Below are 23897 nucleotides of genomic sequence, written 5' to 3' on the forward strand. Positions count from 1 at the left end.
GCATCATCAATAAATTATATTATATTGTAAATTTCAAACTAAAAGATTAAATAATAATTGAAACGTAGTCTATATATTAATATATTGTAATATATGTATATATTTGCTTTTTTGAAAAAGCAAATATATACATATATTATAATATATTATAATATATTTCGAAACTTGTTCCTTTTTTAGGTCATATCCGTTAAGTTTCATTTTATTACAATATCGCATTTTTTGAAAATAGTTTTAGGATATATATTTGATATGTATATGATATTTGATATGATATACAGCAATCAGTATCTTACAATTTTGATTTAGTTTGATCGATCAAGGTAACAACTTATCGTATTGCATGTAGAGAAACACGTTCGATCAACAATCAGTTCAATTAGCTACATCCGATATTACTTCCATCCGTAGAACGGAAAAAATATGTTTTTTTCAACAAGTTTTACCGCTCTTTTCTCTCTCTTTCTCTTCTTATATATACATATATGTATATGTTAACGTATATTTTTATTTTTATTCAAAATAAATGCAGAAAAATGCAATAATGTTTTATAATAGAAGTATCAATGAAACTGAAAGTATCATTGAACTGACCATTGAATTATTGAATAAATATAAATATAAAATAGATGTTAGATTTTGAAATGAAACTATATTTGACTAATATAATTATAATTTACTTATTAATTTTAAAATAATATATTATTCAAGTTGGTATTAAAAGAAAAAAGGAAAAATATTGCATCAATAAATTTGTCTACTTCAAAAATGTCGCTTTAATAAAAATTTATTTTATGTAACACCGAAAAGATTTTTATAAACATTTCAATGTCGAGTATATAGATATTAAAAAAAAATATATATATATATATATATTGATACATTTAAATAAATTCATTTTTAAATAATTTAATACAATTCGTTTACAAAAAAGAAAGAAAGAAAAAAAATAACTCGTTCTATCAAAATCATTATTATGATCTAATGAACTTTTTACTTTTGTTTCTTTTGTTTTCTTTTCATTTACATTATTAATATAATTTACATAATAATTTTAATTAGAAAAATTAAAATACTTACGTGATACTGTTTAGCACAAAAACGAGCCTGAAGGCATTTGAGTACCGCATCCTCCGTAAGAGGTCCGGGTAAATGAATGAGATCGTCCAAGGCCGTAGAGGTCGCAGGACCAGTGCTGGCCGGTGTGGTTGCTTTTGGGAGACATCGATGCTGGCCTTGATTACTCTTAGCGTTCTTCACGTCGGCGATAATACTGGAGATTGGAGGTGATCGTAGGCAACCGAGGGCTGTCACACAAGATACTATACCATCGTCCGACACGCCGTTGTGCCGCTTCGTTGGATCTAAATCTAATCATCCCCCAACGTAACCATTAATCTTCAATAACCCATCGGTATACCTTTAATCCTATGAGATAACGACGATTTCATATCGGGATATTTTTCGATTAATTTTACAATCGAATGTATCATCATGATTTTTAATAAATCTTTATCATTTTTAAATATATATCATTTATATAATTTGAATCTTTCATTCGGAACAATTTCAATAATTTCTTTAAATATCGATTTTTAAATACATTAGATTTTTAAATACAGATTAATATTTTATTTATTTATTAAGTTGCTTTACGAATTTTCAAATACCGTACACATTGACATACCCATAAATTTATTAATATTTATCATCTTGAAATAAATCTTATAGGTATAGGCAATTCGTTGAAATAAGTTCACATTCACTTAACTTTCGTTGATAATCATGAAAAAAAAAATATCTACATACATACATACATATATATATATACAAAAAAAAGAAAAGTGACAAAAGCTTGATCTAATTTTTATTCCAAACAATTCTTATTATTAAGATAAAAGGAGCGAACGTTATTTGTAGATTTTCATACCGTGTATTGCATTTTTATTTTTTATTATTCTTTTTTTCGATTTTCTTTTTTTTTTCATTTTTCTTTCTTTTTGAAAAACGATCACGATCGAAGATAATACACCGATGGGAAATGGTCCATTAGCGGAGGCGTATTAACGGAGAAACGAGGATATTACGTGTTACACGAGGATTTAACGTTAACGCGGACGAGCGAGTAGATGGACGTCCCGTGTCGCGACACAACCCCTCTCCCCTACCCCGTAACCCCTACCCTTACCCTTACTCATACTCCATCTCTTCACTAGATATATATGTATAACTATCTAACACGTGTGCGTGTATATATTCGTGTCCTTATACCCATGACGACGAAAATCGATCACTTCCTCATACAGCCTCAATCCATGAAGCTTTTTACTTTGAAATATTAGCAAAACTGATACCTTCCGCTTTATTAAACTGCAGCTAATCGATACCTGATTATTTTCTTCTTTTTCGATACTTTTTATTACAAAAAAAAAAAAAAAGAAAAAAAATTCCAAATTCATGTAATATCAAAGTTTTAAGATCTTCGACGTAACATCAACGAAAGTAAAGAGCAGCTTTTATTTCAACACATACACACACATACGGTGTCTCATATTATAAATAGATATAAATATATAAATTATATATATATATATGTATAAATATATTATAAATATATATACTTGATATATTATAAATATCTTCTATTGTATCGATTTTAAATATAAACGAATGTTTCAAATAAAAAAAAAATCCAGACTCACGTGTTACCAAGCTTTTAATATTTTCGACGTACCATCGACGAAAGCAAAGAGCAGCTATTTTTCAAAAACACACGATGTCTTATATTATAAATATACATAAATAATATATTATAAATATATTCCATCGTATTGGTTTTATAAACAAATCTTTCAAATAACAAAATTGCCGAGTTTCGATGAGGAAAATATAATACATATCGCGGATATATTTCATAGAGGACGTAGTTGTCAAGATACAGAAATCATAACATTTTTTTTCCTTCTCTTTTTTTTAGATACGAAGTCGATATTATAAAAAAAAAAAAAAAAAGAAAGTTGTAGAGAATATATCAATACGAATTCAACGAGCAAACAAGTTACATTTTACGTTTTTTTACAGATATTTCATCGGATTATGATATTTTTACAGACTGTATAATACTGCAATATTGTTCTTTATGAATGGACTGAAGTATACCGCGCTTCGAATGATTACAATTTCAGAAATGTATGAAAGAAAATGAATGAATAAATGAAAAACAAGTGAGGAAAAAGAAAATAACCGATAAATTAATTCATTGGTTATCAGGTTTACAGAAATATTGATCGGGTTATTTCGATTTAACAGTTCGTTAAACGTTAAAACGTAGCATCATAAATTGATGAAATATCGATGAAAAGATATATTATAGATAGTCATTGGACTTTTATTAATATTCTCTACAACTTTTGTTCGACTTAAAATATTGATTTCTAGTAGAAAAAAAAAAAAAGAAAAAAATAAGTATTATAACTTCCTTATCCTGACAATAGTGTTCTCAATGAAATAACTGTAATACATATCATATTCCCTCTTTAAAAAAACAAGCAATTTTCCTTTGAAACCAATTTGTTTCTAAAATCAATAGGATCGGAAATATTTTTTACCATTATAGTTTAAAATGAGACAACCTATATATAGAAACAAAAATTAATTCATATTGTTTCCTTTATTATTCTTAATTATTCTTCTTCATTAATATGAAATATTTAAATTGTATTTAAGATCATTCGAATATAATATAATAATATAAAAAAAAAAAAATTGTTTCCAATTAATATGAATCTTAATGTCGTTGAAAATATTTAACATGTCTATTTAAAAATAATAATTCGTAAATACATATATACAAATAAGAATCTATTTGTACCACAATCTTTGGATAATTTCTCAATTAATAGAAAATATTACAATAAATTTTGTACAATAATAACAAAGAAAAATCATAATCTCATACGATCGATATATGAATTTGTCAAAAATTAGATAATTGACTTTTTGAAAAAATACATATCTATAATATTAAAAATCATAGCAATCGAGACGTATACTACAAAATAAAGAAAGAAAATAAAAGAAACAAAGAAAAAAAAACAAGAAAATAATAAAAAAAAAGAAAATAAAAAAAAGGAAAAAGAATTCTATATGACTTAATGATTGTAATTTCAATTCTTGGAAAATAACGTAAATTCACATGACTGTATGTTAACTCGTTAATAATATCCAAGTCCAGCAGTGAATTATCAGAGAAGATTAGTTCGAGCATACTAACCAGATATGAAATTATTCGCGGCAGTGGAGTTGTGGCCGAGCGTGTTCGCAGAGGCGTGATTGACGTGAGGATGAACGATCGCGGATGCCGTGAGCGTGTGACTGGTGGAATGGTTGGACGAGTGACCAGTCGGATGGCCGATTCCATGGGATACCGTGGATGCAGGTGGTAAGCTGGTCCTTGGTGGTACGGCTGGTGCTGGTGAGGAAGGTGCACCATTACCAGTACCATTACCATTACCAGTACCACCGCTACCGGTATTAGTACTAACACCAGCAGCAACACCAGTAACAACAGAATTACCCTTCTCTGGACTTTTCGACAGGGCACCTTGTGTTCCTGGTGACGGCACTGAACCACCGTTTGGAGGTTGGCTTACGTGTAGCCGGTTCCTCAGGGTCACCAGTTCCGTGCTCAGGCTCCTGAGACGTTGCTGTAGGTGTACAGCTTCGTTCGAGGACGAAGCATCTGTAATGAAAGCAAACAGGAACGGATTCTTAATCATATCTCGATCGTCTGATTGAAATGAAAACAAAATGAATCAATTTCTTTTTTCTTTTCTTTTTTTTTCCTTTTTTCTTTTCATAATTAATTTCATTTATATTCGTATTCTAGGGTGGGCGAAGAGGTCTATAGACTCATATATAGGTCATAGACCTTATTAAGAAAATATCAAAGAGAAAGATACATATATGTATATATATATATATATATAACTCTTATAATGATTAAATATATTCTATTTGATCTAACTGTACGATTCGTTTGAATTTCCTATCATAGTTCTAACGTAGAGCTTAATGTATAAATTCTCTATTTTTTTTTCTTGCTTTTTTCTTTTTGTCACTTGTAAATTCGAGAGAAATCAATTTTAGAAAAAAAAGTGGGACAGTAAAAAATCTTTCTCCTTCTTCTCCTCCTCATATTCCTACTGTAGTTAGTGTATTGACCAGAAAACTGGTTTACATGGAACACGTTCTGTAAAATAGCATTTAGAAATTTATTCTATACATATACTAAGTGTAAGACCATGCCGCGGTAGACATAGGAAAGTATTCGAACGTTGGCATTCCTTCTTGTTCCTATATATTTGTAAGACTAGTTAAACAAGACAACTTACTTACTGAAAAATAGTCGTCAATATTCATATATATATATATATGTATTTATGACTCTTACGAAACACCTAAATCGATTATATTTATTGATCCTGGAGTTAAGGCGAAAGAAAGAAGAAAAAAAAAAATTAAAAAAAAAAAAAAAAAGAAGAAAAGAAAAAAAATTAAATTATATTTGTTATCACACTGAAAGCGTACGGCTTTTCGTCAGACATGTTTAATCTGGTTTTTTTCTTCTCCAAAAAAAAAAAAAAATCAAAAGGGAAAAAAGAAAAGAGAAACAAAAATACAGATTGAATACAGAGATATGATACATGTTCGTGATGCTGATGTGAATACAAAGTTTAATTCTAGTTTTTGTTTCATACATAAATTATCTGATTTGATAAGTCATAGATGAATTAATGGATACTATATCTCTTGATATGTAATTAAATATTTCATTGGTTGCGACAAGTAAAAGGGATTAACAATCGAAATAAAAGAAAAACTTACGTTTAAGCTGAGAAGGTGAACAGAAAAAACGTACGCATGATAATATAATAGATAATGTCATAGATTATTGCAATATTCTTTGTTAAATATGAATGTATTAAAATATAAAAATAAATTTATATATTAAATAAATTTTTATAAAAATATGAAAATAAATTTATTAATTTATATTGATTATTTGAATTACAATCAAGATTAGAATGAATTGTTTTAATCGATAAAAGTTTGTTTTTTTTTTTTATTTTTTTTTTTTTTTTATTTTTCTAAAATAAAAAAAAACTATTTAATCGTAGTCTATGAGGTAATTTCTTGCTTGTTTCAGCTTCGATCTATCGACCATTGTAACTCGGATTAACGGTATTCGAGGAAGGTCGTGAGACACCTATCGTGTTAACAGTCTTAGTATTCTTACGGTACGAATAATAAAAGAAGAATGAGAATGAAGGAGAAAGATAAAAAGAAATTTTAGTTTTCATTATCAGAGGTATAACCTCTGTCTTATTAAAATTATAATTATAATATATATAAAGTGTAGACATCAAAAATATAACTTTCTTACTAATAATAGCGATAAATGAAAACTTAATTTATGGCAATTAAAAAAAAAAAAAAAAAAAACAAAAATCAAGTTATTCGAGATACGTATGCACAAAAAGTGATCAAATGATCAAATGATAATCGTGATAACAAGGAATTAATGGAAATATTTTGGTAAGAGAAAAGATTAATAAATAAATTAATTCAAAATGTTTATAACGCAATATTGGTTATAAATATATAAACTGATTATAGAGTTTTTTTTTTTTTTTTTTTTTTTAATTTGACCACGTAATTTGATTAATATTTATCTAATTTTTTTTTCGAATTTTTTAATTTCTTATTTTATATTATTTAATTAATTTTACATAATACTAACAGTGATACAAAGAAATATATATTTTTTATAAGACAAACCAAGATATCCAAGAAAAAAACATTACTTGAAATTTAATCCTAATAGATCGTTAAATACTACCAATGAAAAAGAAGAAAGAGAAAGAGAGAGAAAGAGAAAGAAGGAGAGGGAAAAGAAGAGAAAAAATGAAAGAGAGAAGGAAGACAGCAATCAGCAAGTTTCTTCTTATCGAGTTCAATTATCATCCCTCGAATTTCCTCCCTTCGATTGGTCCTTCTCATTGTTCTCATTCGATCTCGAGGAAAAAAAAAGAGAGAAAAAAAGGAAAAGAAAGAAGAAAGAAAAAAGAAAAGAAAAAAAAAAAGAAGAAAAAACTCACGATTTACTATCGTCCACGACTATCGACCATTCCTATTCCTTCTTTTCTACGCTAACATCCCTTCTGGATTACCTTCTTTCCAACCCTCTATTCACGAACATCGACGTCGTTCAGCCATTTTCATTCATCTTTACCCTACGCAGCATCCCAATGCCTTTAACATCTCACGTCGCTACCTTTCCTGTTTGCAAGATAAGGGATACGAGAAAGGACTCGAGAAATATTTCTCGTCAATCTGAAGTATAATCTTTTATCTTAGAAAACATATCTTTTTATGATATTCTTCGATTTACGTTTATCGACAAATTTTCTTTTTCTTTTTTTTTTTTTTTTTTTTTTTTAAACGATTAGGATTTGATCTACCCAATTCACTCGGATTAATTGTTTCATTCATAAATTTGATTCAGAGACTAATTGTTTTTATAATTTTTATTCTTCGAAACTTTATTTTTATAGATCGAAAATTTTATTGTATTACAATGGAAAAATGATTTGTCTTGTGTATGTATGTGTGTGCGTCTATGTATCTATATGTGTGATTAGAAATTTTTGATTATACTAAATCTAAATTTTAACTAACAAGGATCAAAATTGTTGTGATGCAAAACTTTTTACGATATATTTACATATTTTATGGAATAAGTATCTTTCGTTTTTTATTGTAAAAAATATTGAACACTTTTTTACAGTTGCTGTATAAAGAATTCAATGATATAAAATTTGTCAACAGATACATAATATATATATATATATATATATATTTTTGACCAAATGAAAAAAATTCTTTAATTTTTTAAACAATGAATTTTCGAAAATTTTAACGATCAGAGATACTTCGATACATCTTCGTAAAACTTTCACTTAGTCTTGTAATCTATCAACTGATATCGCTAAAAAAATTTTAATTTTAAAATCGGAATAAATGGAAAAATAGTCGTTTACTTTTTTAAATAAAGAATTTTTCAAACTTTGATCAATAAAAGATACTTCGAGATATATATTATTCAAACTTTGTTTTAATTTCATCAAAATTTAGTGATAATGTCTAAGTTTTACCGATTCGCGATAATTTGTGCAATGATTCTCTTCTCGTGCAACCGCTTTCTTTACCTTACGACTTCCGGATAGGAGATCAGTTATATAACCGGTTTTCAGATTTGAAAATAAGTTATTTAACACTGAACTGTAGAAGGGAGAGTTCGGATCTATAGCTATATTTTATTTGCAATTTTTTTCCTCTTGTCGATTATTGTACTTCGTATCTTTCTCAATGTCTGATCGTATCACTATTTCACTATTCATACGATAATAATAATAATGATAATGATGATAATAATAATAATAATGATAATGATAATAATAATAATAATAATAATAACAATAACAATAATAGTAATAACAGTAATAATAATAATAATACGTGCTTGAAGTTGCGAAACACGTCTATGAATGATAAAAACGTATTTAAATGTATACTCTCCCACGAGTTACTTTACGAGTGTAATAAAAGTTTACGTAACATATTTAGTATCTACCTGTTCGGTAAATCAATGTGAAACTTTATTAAAAAATTATTGAGATCTTTTTCTTGAAAATATTTCCAAAAATAATAATAAAAAAGAAGTTGTAGTAATTTTTTTTTAGATATACATATATAATTATTTAATACATTAAAAACTAAAATATAAATATTTAACAAGATATAATTATGTTTAAGAAAATATTATAAATTATTATGGAATGTTTAAAATGTTAAATTATATTCGGAAACCCTGTCTTATGATAAATCGATATCTAGAAACTTTTTTGGATGTTTTGGTGATTTTTTGGAAATATTTCTAATTATTTATTTATATATATATATATATATATATATATATATATATTCTTTTTTAAACATTTTACAAAATAATACTAAGAAAAATGTGAATTTTTTTTCTGTTTTTTTTTGTTTGTTTTTATAATAAATAAACTAAAATTATATTATATATAATTTATAAAATTTATATAATATAAATATTATTAGTAATATAATGGTTTAGTATAATAACTAATGAGTATTAAGTACGTATAAATTTTTTGATAGAGTAAGTCTTTTCGAGAAAGAAAAAAAAAAAAGAAAAGGAAAAAAGAGAAAAGAAGAAGAAAGAAAAAGTCAAGAAGTTTATTTAAATATTACTGAAATTGATTATAATTATTTTATATCATTTGCCATGTATACAAATGATTTTGGTACATTGGCTAGTTCACAACCACGAAAACGTTCAACCAATAATATTTGAATTTCGTGTATATCGATCCACGTCAATCTACAAGCAGATCAAATAAATAGAAGACCATACGTGGAGATTCGATTTGGTGGCTCACCAACTGATGCCACCCTTGCAACAGCCACAAAATGTTTCGTCCAATGTATAACGATGTCAATGGGATCATCGTACCACTGCTATATCTTATTTCAAAACGTTTGGTACACCTTGACATTATCGCCATTGATAATATTATATAAACGTGTCCCTATACGATGAATGTACGTATACATATGCATGTGCGTGTACGTGTACATATACATTTGACTTCATATTTAATACGTGTTAAATAATAAAAAAAATCATTGTCAATATATGCTAATTAAATAAGAACTAAATTATTGATTTGATAAGTTTAAAAGTAGAGAAAAAAAAGTGAAAAAAGAGAAAAATAATCGCTTAATATCGATACTTTATCTTTTTTAATTTTTATAATAAGAAAAATAAATTATTATCAATTTCTTTCAATATTGTTGATGTCCTAAAAAAGAAAATTATATTTATATTATTTAGATTTGCAAATGTATCTATATATATATACATATATGTGTATGTATAATGTACTTTAAAAATAGTCTAAGTTGATCTGAACGTGTTATATATTACTTACAGAATTTATTTATTAATTTATAAATTATGTTTGAAATTTATTATTTGAAAATTTTTATTATTATTAAGAAAATGATCATTATTCATATACATTCCATAATAAAATTATTATTATTTTTATTAATATTCGCGACAATGGATATGAAATAAAAAATATTTAAAATCGAACAATTAAAATTACTTTCTATTGAAAAAAAATTATTTAATTTAATGCCAATTAATATCAAAACAATACATTTATAAATTATTATTATTATTATTATTATTATTATTATTATTATTATTATTATTATTATTATTATTATTATTATTGTTTATTATTACTATTGTTTATTATTATTATCATTACCATTCGAGAAGTGACAGATATATTTGTTGTTATTATTATTATTATTAATATTACTATTATTACTATTATTATTATTCGAAACGATGAATAAAAAATATAAATGTCTTTAAAATCAATCAATAAAGATGAATATCAAATTGATACTTATTAGACTGATCTCGATATGAAATAGACGAGAAGGACTGATAAAAATATTGAAATTATTTATTAAGATATTACAATATTAAAATATCATTAATTCGTCGTTTTTAATAGAGCGAGATTAATTTTAGAACTGAATTCTTGCATTACCTTTTCAATTAATATTCATTTATCACGTCCCAATTCGTTCATTCCAATATTTGAGATTATATTAACGAAAAAAAAAAAAAAATCAAAATCAATAGCATAAATTATGCTACGACATTACCAATTAACGTTTCAACAAAATTGACCTCATTCGAATGATTCTATTTTAGATAAGTAAGATCGAATTTGTAAAGATTTGAATTTTTCTCCCCCCTTATCTTTTTTTTCTTTCTTTTCTCTATTTTCCATTATCAATTTATCCATTACAAAACGATTAATTTATTAGGACATGTCCGAGCAGCGTGACGTATTACGTAAATCGTTTAATCGGACCGACGTAACATTTAATCACTCGTATATACTCGTAAAGCTGCTATCGAGTTATCCCTCATTTTCCAATCCTTCGTAACGAGAGAATGATCGATCACAGGCGAAAGCTTTGAGGGATAAAAGAGAGAGAATGAGTTGGTATAGTTCATGCTCCTGGGATTTCGTGTTTTTTCTTTTTATGTGTGTATGCGTATGCGCGTGAATGCGTGCGTAGCATGTACGTGTATGCGTGTATGTATGCTCTCTCTCTTTCTCTCTCTCTCTCTCTCTCTCTCCCTCTCTCTCTCTCTCTCTCTCTCTCTCTCTCTCTTTCTATCTTTCTCCTTCTCTTTCGTGTGTGTTGGTTGAGTATGGGTATGAGTATGAGTATATGTGATTCATAAAAAGAAAACTGAAAGGGAAGAAAGATGAAAGAAGAAAGAACCTGGAACAGGTATAAGTTCAGGTCCTACTACATGAGAATTAAGGTGATCAGGTACCTTCGAATGCTATTCGAAGAAAAGCCCGTCTTCTTCGTATTCTTTTCTCACGGCATTGAATGTCTATATTCAATTCGACATAACTCCTATTAATGACAAATCTTATAATTATTATTGTTTTATGATGAGACAACTGTTTTTATTATATCGTTTATATAGATTCGATTGTATTATTTGTTCATTTTTATTTATATTAATATTATTTATTCGAATATATATATATATATATATATTTATATTAATATTAATATATATATATTTATTTATTTATATTAATATTATATATTATACAAATATTATTTATTAATATTAATTTCAGTAAAAAGTTTTTGTTTTATTTATCAGTATAATTTATGAGTCTGTTTGTATAAGTATATACAAGTATAGTATTTTTTAGTGTTAGAAATACTAATGTTGTTTTTTAATATTCTATAGTATTAATGAAATATTTATATTTATTTAGATATTGCTTGTTATTGTTATTTTTAATTAGAAAAATTTCGATATTAATTATTGATAAATCCAGTAGAAACAATTAAATTAAATTAATAGTATTTAAAAATTAATACTTCTATAAAAAGTTAATAAATGATAAAATTGTTTAATCCTAGAATGAGAAATATTTCAATATATAACATGAGTTAGATTAGATGTTTAGATCTTTCTAAGATCTTATTTTTGTATATAACATATATATATATATATATATATATATATATATATATATATATATATATATATATATATAATCTTAATACAATAAATTATTTTGTAAATAATTTTTTATTATTTTACGCATCATTTTAATATCAAAATTCAGAGTAACTTCCTTAATCTAAAAAGATTTTTTTTATTTCCATTTAAATCCTTTCAAATATAATATTTCAATTATTTCATTATAAGTACAAGCGAAATTATTAAAATAATTTTCAATTAACAAATATATTAACAAATCATTGGTCATTAATATTTAATGACTCGAATATATTTGATAACGAATAGAATGAAAAAAATTTAATGCAAATGTAACTATCAAAAGAATAAAATAAAATTAAAAAAAAATGAAATAATAAAAAAAAAAAGAAGAAAAAAAAGAAAATAAATATATTCAATTCGAATGCAAAGTAGTCCATTAGGATGAACAGACCTACGCAGTAAACTCCTGATTATCTCACGGCGATCATCGAAAAGTAGAAGGAACACTAAAACACGTTTTTTTTTTTCTAAGAAGTACAGGAAAACTAGACCCTATAACTCCCTCAAAAATATATATAGGGTGAACCCTATAAATAGAAACACTTAAAAATATCTGCCTTCTCTTACTAATATATCTACACGATAAAAATATTTCAATGAAAAATGAAATATAAAAAAAAAAGGATATTCCTGAAAAATATTCCACTTTAAGAATAAATACAAAGTAATACAATCAAACAAAAGTACCTACGTATACAATATACCTATATACAATACATGAATGTATAAATCTGGATGATACTTTTCGATTGATAATTATACTTTTAAAGAAAATAAATAATTTATTTTGATGATCATTTTTCTTATATTTCGTTTTTGTGTGAATAAAAAAAAACGAGAGAGAGAAAAAAAAAATATTCGATAGTACATACTTATACGTTTCACCCTATATAACTATATATAATAGGTATACATGATTTGTATATACGTATGTGTGTGTATGTATGTATTCACAGGGCATCGATATATCGTTCATGGGTTCCTTTTTCACGACCTTTCGAATGGCGAAAACAAACCAGCTTTACGTCTCTTCTGGCTTTGCTGCATTTGCACGGTTACAAAGGAACATCGCTTTGGTAAAGAAGAGAAGCAAAAACACGATGGGATACTCGAGTGGGAGTTGTGGACCCAGAAAGCGGCACGACCTCGAGGTCTAATCAGATGCGGGTTAATCCCAACGGCGATCTCCAGGTATAATATACCTTTAAGCGTGTTACACACAAAGGCAAGGGTATACACAGATGCGCTTTTAATTCCTTATCGTTCATTTTTTATCCTCTTAAAGATATTTTAAAGAAAAATTTCTAAGTACTTCGGAGCGAACATAAAATTTTTATCAAAAGAAATGAAAATTATTGTGCTTTAGAATCAACAAGCAGTTCGATTTTAAATAATTATAATTAAATAAATTTGATTTATTAGATAAATTCGAATTATTTAATAATTAAATAATTTAAATAAATTCGATTTTTTTCGCTTTTATGATTACTCAGGTTATATATCTTTAAATATTGTTTATGTTAAATTTTTGACATCTCCACATATCCCTAATACAATAATTTATATACAAATGAAAAATACTTGATTTAAATCATTGTTAATAGTAATAATATTTTTTTCTTTTTTATTTTTTTTTTTCCCCCTTTCTTTTAAAACACATGAAACAGATAGGATAACAAATAAATCTATGGGATGATTCGTTTAAATCGATCGATGATATATAACACAAAAAAAAAAAATATTCAATTACGATCTCTCCCTCTCTCTCTCTCTTGCACGAAAATAGTTTCTTATAGAATTGAATAACTTTTATGTTGGATATGAAATAGCAATGCTATCGTAACGACCTTGCACGAGACACGTTATCAAAGCAGGAAGTACAAGCTCGAATAACGGCAACCGAATATATGCTTAAGGAAAGAGAGAGAGAGAGAGTAAGAGAGAGTAAAAGAGAGAGAGACAGAGAGAGACAGAGAGAGACAGAGAGAGAGAGTGTGTGTGTGTGTGTGTGAGAGAGAAACGATACAAATGTTCCGTCGTACTGCGAGATTTCTAAACAATCTGCAGAAACGCTCGTACTCCTACTAGTTCTAACTCCTACTCCAAATCCGCATTGGATAGTGTCTACCTATATAAACGCGCCCACCGGAAAGCTCATTACCATAACGCTGCATTGTAATTTCCATAATTATATCGTAGTCATCGCGATATTACGGCAAGATAAATGTCGAATTGCCATGTCTTTCAACTCTCAAATTAAAAGAAAGAAAGAAAAAAAAAAAAAGAATAAAAGCAAATATCAATGCTCATAATAATTATGATTATTATTCTTATAACTTCTATGGTCTTTTGTTTAACTCAGGCATATTCAATTCGATCGATTGACAGCACGAAACTAACATACTTCATAGAAATCGAGTAGATGTACATTTAATAAAAAATAATTGGAAAAAAAATTTCTTTCTTTTGTACTATATTACAATTTAATTTAATTTAATTAATATATATGGTTAATAAGATATCCTCTAAACATATGTCTTATTTTTTTTCAAATTATTGCTTAATAAGTGATCACTATTAAGCAATAATTAATTCAACTATTATGAAGTAGATTTCTCTCTCTCTTTCTTTCTTTCTCTCTTTCTCCTATTACTGCTTGAAAAGTAGTCACATACGAATGAATTTATTTTCTGATTATATAACTTGATTAGAATTATTCAAATTATTATTTAAGAGGTAATACTTTTTTCTTCTTCGCAATAATTTTTAATAAGAGATCACTTAAAAATACATTTCTTGAAAATATTGCACAAATAGAAATTATAAATAAGTGCTCTTAAATAATTGTTTATGAGTGATCATTTAAAAGTACGTTTCTCTTCTGATTATTTACTTAACAAGAAATCAAATATAAATACGTTTACTTTTTGATTTTTATTTATCGAAAAATTATGTAAAAAAAACATTTGTCTTTAGATTATAGCTTAAAATAAGTGATCACTTTGAAATCTCTCTTTCTCTCTCTTTCTCTCTCTTTCTCTCTCTCTCTCTTTCTTTCTCTCTCGGATTACTACACGAAAAATAATCATGTACGAATAAGTTCATTATCTGATTACATAACTTGACAAAAATAATTCGAATTATTGTTTAAGTAATAATTTAAATGTACGATTTCTTTTTTTTTTGGAATTATTGTTCAACCATTTATCACTAAAAAATCCCAGGGATATTCTTCTTCACATGCTTCAATATACGCTATTATTATTATTATTATTATTATTAAAATTATTATATTTTTATATTATCATTTTTATATTATTATTATGATTATGATGATGATTATTATTATTATTATTATTATTATTATTATTATTATTATTATTATTATTATTATTATTATTATTATTATTATTATTATTCTACTTTTGTACTAATAATTAAAATATTTCGAATCAGGAATAATCCGAATTGTCATAAATACGTCAATATATCGATTCTCGTGTTATTACGTTCGATTTAAAAAAAAAAAAAAAAAAAAAAAAGAAGAATAAAAAAAATACATCAAGCGTAAGATAATGTAAATGTAATAAGATGAAAAACATAGAGTTGGGGAATGCAAGGTATTGAACAAGAAATAATCTTGTTCTCGGTCTGTCCTATAAACGGAATTTCATTCTACGTTTAACCGTGTCTGTAGAAGATGACGGTGTGCACGCCGCATAACACGGGAGGAGGGACAAAGAAATTGGAAAATACGCGAGTCTCTCTTGGAGGGAGAGCCAGATATTCCGAGCTAGGTATTCTCTTCTCTTCTGGTACATACATATATACATACATATATATATATATATATATATATATATATATATATATATATATACAGGAGCATGCGACATCGATGCTACGCGATGTCTCGCATCGCGATAAACGTTTCACATTTGCATATCGAAATTATACGCCGAAAGTAAATGCTTGGAGAGAAAAATTGTGGAGGTGGAAAGAGGAGGAGGAGGACGAGAAGGTGGAGTGGGAGGTAGAGAAGATAGGGTGGGAGAGGAGGAAGCGAAAGCTCTCTTCCTTGCTGTCCGAGACCATACGAATCCTTTTAACAAAATACATACGCGTATTTATACACCTATATAAAATGTCCCCTGTATATAGTGTGTCCTTGAAAGAAATGATCACCCTCGTAAAAATAGCCTTGTCGATCGTGTTTGGAGAAAGTTTTATTAACGAGTAATCATACGTTTATAAACGTATGATCATTTAACGAAGTTATTTTTCTTTTGGAATATATAAAATTATAAATTAATATATATTATTTATGTGCATGTATATATATATATATATATGCTTTCTTTTCATATTTTTTTAAATATATTTCGGTATGATTAACTATTTATACTACCGATTTAGTAAAGTATCAGTTACATTATAAAAACTAAACAATTCAAATTATTTTTCATATTGATATTTAATATTATTATATACGTAAGTAATTTCAATTGTTTCGTTAGATCAAATTGATAGAATTGGTTTTTACATAAAATGCATAGTTTAGAATATTAAAATGATTATTTATACAATGATCGTAATCATTGATCAAAAAATAATCGATCAAATAAAGGGGTCTAAAGTCAATTAACCTTGTATTAAAAAAAAAAAAAAAAAAAAATTAAATCGATTCTAATAACGATTAAATTAATTTTGCATTTAAAGAACAAATTTTTCTTATCTCTTTGGCAATATTTAACAAGTTCAAAAGATTTATTCGTTAACGTAGATCATCTATTTTTTAAGGACACCCTCTATAGATACCCACCAACATATGAATATTAATCGTTCTTCGAGAAGATAGTAGATATCACGGTGTTCGTAATCGAGCTTGCATATACGTTCGCTTACCTGTAAGAATATACATAGAAAGAGGAATAGACATAAGCCATACTAGAGATCGGTGGAAATGCTTGCTCGCTTAGGCCGTTGCCCCGCATAAATCCAACCGAACGGATCGTATGCAGGATGCTGTGTATCACAGAAAAAGACTTCTCTCTCTCTCTCTCTCTCTCTCTCTCTCTCTCTTTCTCTCTCTTTCTCTCTTTTTTTCTTTTTCTTTCTAACACTTATACACTTTCCATAAGATACAGATAGACTAACATAGAAGAAAAAATAGAAATATAAATAAACAGGAATAAACAAATAAACAAGTAGGCTCAAAAAAGAAAAAAATGTACATATATATATATATATATATATATCTTCCTATATATAGGAATACATATGTATATATGTAAGTATATATATATATATATATATATATATATATATATATATATGTATAGGGTTGGTTAATATTATAGTCGGAATGTTCAGCATTTAATATCTAAATGAAACAGCAATATCTATTTTACTAACACGATAAAAACTACTATACAATACTAATATACAAGTTGTTCAATCGAAGAGATCGATTTATATTTATTACAAAATATTATAATGGTAAATATATTTAAGTAAATCAATATTAATATTATCTTAAAAATAAACAATATTATAAAATACCAATGAATAATTAATATTTTATTAATACTTGGAAATACTATATAACTATAAGTAACAGAACTAATTATTTACTAATATTAAGTATTAATTATGTAATACTAATAAACAATGCTGTATTGTTTTATATATACCACAAAAAATACTCTACAAAACTAATAAACAACATCAAAATTGTTGTTCTTCGAAAATAATATTGTTGTTTTATTTCTTTGCATACAAAATATTGCAAATTTCGACATTACTTATTATTGGCCAATCTAATGTAAGTGCATATTATGTGCAATGTGTTAGAGCGATCGTTATCTGATTTACGAAAAAATTTTGATTACTATACTTATCGCCTCCCATCCCTTCTCATCATCTGGCTCTATTCGAAATAAGTAAAAAAAAAAAAAAAAAAAAAATAAATCATTTTTTTTTTCAAATTTTAATCCATCATATTAAATCATTACACAAGACATATACTTTTTTTTACATTTAAAATAAAACATATATAAATTTCAAACACATATAGGTTACTTGTTAAAACGTAAAATAACAAAAATTAACAAAATTTGATTCGTGTATAAAACTCACGAAAATGTACTCGCACGAATATTTATACTTTTTACGAGTTTTAATATTAAGATAAAGGATTGAAATTTGAGAAATGATTTTTTTATATTTATTAATTTATTTATTTTTCCTGTTTTTTTTTTTCCCCCCCCAAGCTGAACTAGGTAGAAAAATTTTATTCGTCGTAAAGAAATTTTTTTAAATTCCAAAAGATGACAATCTTAATATGTATATAATATATGTATATACATATAACTAAACAGAAACTTATAAACTTAAAACTCATATACCTTCTCTCCCTCTCTCTTTCCCTCCCTCTCTCTCTCTCTCTCTCTCTCTCTCTCTCTCTCTCTCTCAATTTCTCTTTTTCTCTCCCTCATTTTTTGAATACATATATTATATATACATTCATGCATATAACATGGGACATATACGTAAAGAGGATCGAACTAGCAATAAGAAGAGTTTATTTCGCAAACTTTTCAAGCCAGCTTGAGTGGTGGCGATGGAGGTATATCGGATATCATCGATATTTATTTCCTTTCGGCTGGAAGGATGCTTGAGGAAGTGGATGACGTGGGCGCATAAATATTCGTGAAAGGGGTGTATTGAGAAAAAGAGAGATAGAGAGAGAGAGAAAGAGAAAGAGAGAGAAGAAGATGGAGAGAAAGTGAGAAAGAGAGAAAGAGAAAGGGAGGGAGAGAGAGAGGAAGAGAGAGAGAGAGAGGTATGATAACGGCAGACTGTTCCTGACAAAGTAACGTTGACTTTATGACTACTTTATAACTACTTTGTGACGACTTCGTTAAAACTTCGAACGGATGCAAGCTGCAGCGTACACGATTATGCAAAGGCGCTCGAAAGAATCGAGTTATATCGTGCGTTAGATCGTCCCTTGTTTTCCAGCGAAGCATGCGCCGCCATGACGCATTTTCCTTAAGAAAACTACGTTAACGTCGAGACGACAAACTTCGGCCTCCTTGAAAATCATGATTTGTATCTCTCGTATATATATGTGTGTATTTATGTTTTGCATGCGTGCGTGCGTGTATTTTGTGCGTATATGTGTCTATGTGTGTGTATGTATGTGTGTATTATGAACGAAAATGAGATTCGAGAAAAATGAATCTTGTACTTTAATATATTACTTTCTTATTTCTAGAAATATTATGTATTACTATATATTGTGTATTATAATGTTTTGTTTTATTTTCTTTATTTATTTATTTTGTATTGATTTTATATTACCTGTAATTTTTTAGAGTATATATCGTGTTTAGTCGCGTGTGCGTGTATTAATAATATTGTATTTCTTATTAATATTGTGTATTATATTTTGTACATCACATTTTTTGTAATGTTAGATGAATAAAATAAATATAATATTTCTATATTATATTTATATAATATAGTATATGTCTATATACTATACTATATAATATAATATATCTCTATATATGGAAGATTGCATCTATATATATATATATATATATAGATACAAATAGAAATATATTATATTTGTTGCAAATATTATATTACATTTTTTTATTATATCTACAATATTAACATTATAAAATTGTAAGTCGAAAACTTATTAAAAATCTCAAATATATTGTTTTACAACAATTGTCCTTACAATGAATGATTTCGTACGAATTATTTATAGAAAAATAATAGTTTATAGAAAAGTAAAAATAATTATTTAAATTGGTAAAGTTCAAAATGTAGGTAAATGCAATTGATCGAAATCTTTTATCATACAACAGAATTTTATTCTTAATTTGGACTTTCTCTATCTACTATTAACGAAACACGCTCATTATTTTCGCCATTATCTTTATCGAAGAGAGAAAGAATCACTTTATTTCCGAAAGCAACCCTCGTAAATTTTCTCTCAGTATCCCGTTCGTTCGTACTTGAGCTCGTAATTTCAAATAACTCTCTCTCATTCTCCCTCTTTCTTTTCCCACACTACTTTACTTTAGAGAATTCGTAAATGTTACTTGATAAAGAAAATTAGCTATACGACTTTGGCATCGATTTATCTAACATTTGCGAAGACATAGAAGATCTCTTCGAACTTCCTTAATTACATTGTTAATATTCAATATTAAAAATATTTATCAAATCAAAGAATAAAAAGATTAGCGATTAAAAAAAAAAAAAAAAAAAAAAAGGAAATCAATGAAAACGATAAGATTAAGTTATATACAAATAGAGTGAGAAAGAGAGATGAATTTTTATTTTCACTTTTTTTTCAAAGGACCTAAGAGTCCTTTTTGAATTTCGTTACACTGATCAGTTCGTTTCATTGATCATCAAAAAAAAAAAAAAAAAAAAAAAAGAAAAAAAAAGAAAATGAAGAAAAAGGAAAAGAAAAAGAAGATGATGAGAAAAAAGTATATGAAAAAAAAAAAGTGCGAGAAGGACATTATTATTCTTTGTTTTTAAAAAGAATTTAGATTGACAATATTCATCATAAAATATAAAAGAAAAAAGGGAAAAGAATGGAGAAGAAAAATCGTGTCAGCGTCGATAGCAACAAAAAGAGAAATTAAAATCGATAATATAGATAAATAAACAGAGAGGAAGAGAGAAAGAGAGAGATAGTGAGAGAGAATGAGAGAGAAATAGAGAGAGACAGACAGAGATGGAAAGACAAAGAGAGGGACAGACAGAGAGACAGAAAGATTTGTATTTTCACTAAAGAATAAGAAAAGAGTTTGAAACTTAAACGAAAACTTTAAAACGTCTTCCGAAGCATGTAACCTTGTAACCTAAACGCGAGCCGTCTCGTTTTCGCTTGAAAAGAATGAAGAAATAAGAGGAATAAGAAAGAGCACGGAAAGAAACGTAGGAAAGATAAAGATAAAGTGTGAAGAGTGAGAAAGTCGGCCGACGACGACGATTCAGCCGTAAAACTTAGGCAAATTTTATAATGGCCACCGGCGGATAAATCTCTGTCTCCTCTTCTTTGGTGTTAATGAGAAAAAAAAAAAAAAAAAAAAAAAATAAAAGAAGGAAAGAAAAGAAAAGAAAAGAAAAAAAAGAAAAGAAAAAACATCTAAAATAATCCTAACTTTTAATACACAATTCGAAATTTTCTTTTTATTTATTTATTATTTTTTTTAATTTCTTTTCTTCTGGATTAATTAGATTCGTTTCAGATAATTACATTCATTTTGATTTTTTTGTTTTATATACATCGTAATTACATAAACAGTGGCTCAGATTTAATGGATCGAACTTCGGCATTATGTTCTTTGCAAATACAAATTAAAAAAATTTATACATATATGTGTGTGTGTGTGTGTTACATAAATATAGATTATCAAACATTGTATTACGTCGAAAAAAAAAATTTGATTTATGTTTCCATTTCAAAATACCATCCCCTGTTTCGAATGCGAGTATGGCATCATAGGAAGATGAAATTTATCACTCTCCAAAATTTCATGCTTAAATTTGCTGTAATTCAGTGAATGCTTTTATTAATCCTAACAATTAATCCTTAACTTATAATTACATTGTAATCAATCAACAACGAACTCGTTATTGGCCATAGGTTTCGCATTCTTGTTATAACTTCTTTTTTTGTTTAAATCGTATCTGAATTGTTTGAATATTTTTTTCTTTTTTATACTCGTAAAATAAAGTTCAATTTGATTGTTTAAATTATAGGGACATCATGGTTATGATATATGTACATATATATATATATATATGTACATCCACACATTATTTTTAATTTGAATAATTGCATTAGTTATATATATTGGATGGTATTTTTTAGTATTATTATAATATTATAATATACATATATATATATATATATATATATATATATATATATATGTACACCCACACATTATTTTTAATTTGAATAATTACATTAGTTATATATATTGGATGGTATTTTTTAGTATTATTATAATATTATAATATGTATATATATATATATATATATATATATATATATATATTTTCATTATAATTTCTGAATAAAGTATTTGAGAGTCTATGTTTATATAACTTTTTTTGCTTAATTTTGCTTGTAAAACCTGCTATATAGCATGTATATATATATATGTGTGTATATATATGTATATATATACACACACATACAAGATATTAGTTTCTTTTTACAAAACTTTACCCAGCATTTTCTATAAATAAAATTAAAAAAAACAATGTTACATAGACATAAACAAATTAATATATTATTGAAGAGTTACAACAAACATATGTGTATGCAAAGAAACAAATATGTGTATATAAAAAAATAATATATATATATACACAAACTTTTGTCTTTTTATTTATTTAAGATAATTAGACTAGTTCTTTATATCGGTAAATTAACGTCCTATTTTGTTTTAAAGAATCTATAAATCGGTTTTTTTAGTTCATATGATTGAATTGATTTCTTTCTTTAAATAATCAAAACTATCTTTTCGTAAATAGAATTTTCTTGTTCTATTTCTTTTCTTTTTTTCTTTCTTTTTTCTTTCTTTTGCCGTCAACTATTATAATAAATATATAATTTTATATTAATTCAATAGCAGTGTATCGTATGTCCCGTGATAAACCCCATGACTTAACCGCGAAAGGAAAGTGTAATTCGATGATCCACGCGATCGGAGCTGCGCGTATTGCGGCTAATGTCTCTATCAAAGCGGTAATACGTGACGTTGGAAGACCAGGAGTTAATATCATTATGCGTCACCGAATCCATCGTATCAGATCCTTACTTTCAGCTCGATAACCTCAAAAATAATATTACATATACATTTTTAATCCCTTCAAAATAAGCTCTTATTAATTTTTAATGATAGTTATTTATTATCATATTTGTTATAACAAAACATTATTTAAATGTTACATTAATATGTTATTCATTTGATTATCAAAAATATTTCGATCACTTTTTTATCGTTTTATCATTCCGGCAGACATTTTGTTTGATCATATTTAATATTAAAATATATTTCAAATGACATTTTAGAATTATGTTAGTGATTATTAATTGAATAATAGTGTGTAGAATTTTAGTTACTCCATTTGTTTCATTTATATATTATTTTTGAATTAATTGGTATTGCAAATATATTTAAAAAAAAAAAAAAAAAAAAAAAAAAAAAACTTTATTAAAATATTTTTTAATGCTTAATGATTTTTGACACATTTCATTTATTCGATTTTGTTATAAAATCTATTAACTTTTAATAAATTGTATGTAAGAATTCAAAAATTTTCCAATAAAAAGTTCGATATGCGATAATGAAGAATTGATAGATTGATGTAATAACTGTGACAAGGTTAATAGTATTTAAATGAATCCAACATTTCTATTGGTGAATGGCTTGCGAAAAGTAATATAAATTTTACTTATTAAGAAACTTAAAACGTGTTTATTATCACCGAAGGTTAACGATTGATTTTATTTCTATACGTGTGTCTATGTCCATGATTCCACGTGTACATATAAAAATCAAAAGGA

The 23897-nt window shown here is 26.3% G+C and overlaps 1 protein-coding gene across 6 annotated transcripts in view; it reads right to left on the minus strand.

Annotated features, from left to right (window-relative positions):
* The window catches only part of LOC124953281 (unconventional myosin-Va), a 111430-nt gene that overhangs the window by 8775 nt on the left and 78758 nt on the right, over positions 1 to 23897 (minus strand). For 5 of the 6 annotated variants that reach the window (XM_047504414.1, XM_047504413.1, XM_047504416.1 and 2 more), the window contains 2 exons: positions 4274 to 4741; positions 1081 to 1370 (listed from right to left, as the gene is read on the minus strand). In XM_047504414.1, coding sequence (XP_047360370.1) covers positions 1081 to 1370; positions 4274 to 4741 — 758 coding nt within the window. The remainder of the gene's footprint in view (positions 1 to 1080; positions 1371 to 4273; positions 4742 to 23897) is intronic. The other variant, XM_047504417.1, reaches the window with a different exon arrangement.

The sequence above is a fragment of the Vespa velutina genome, chromosome 12 (assembly GCF_912470025.1).
Source record: "Vespa velutina chromosome 12, iVesVel2.1, whole genome shotgun sequence".
Classification (NCBI taxonomy): Eukaryota; Metazoa; Arthropoda; class Insecta; order Hymenoptera; family Vespidae; genus Vespa; species Vespa velutina.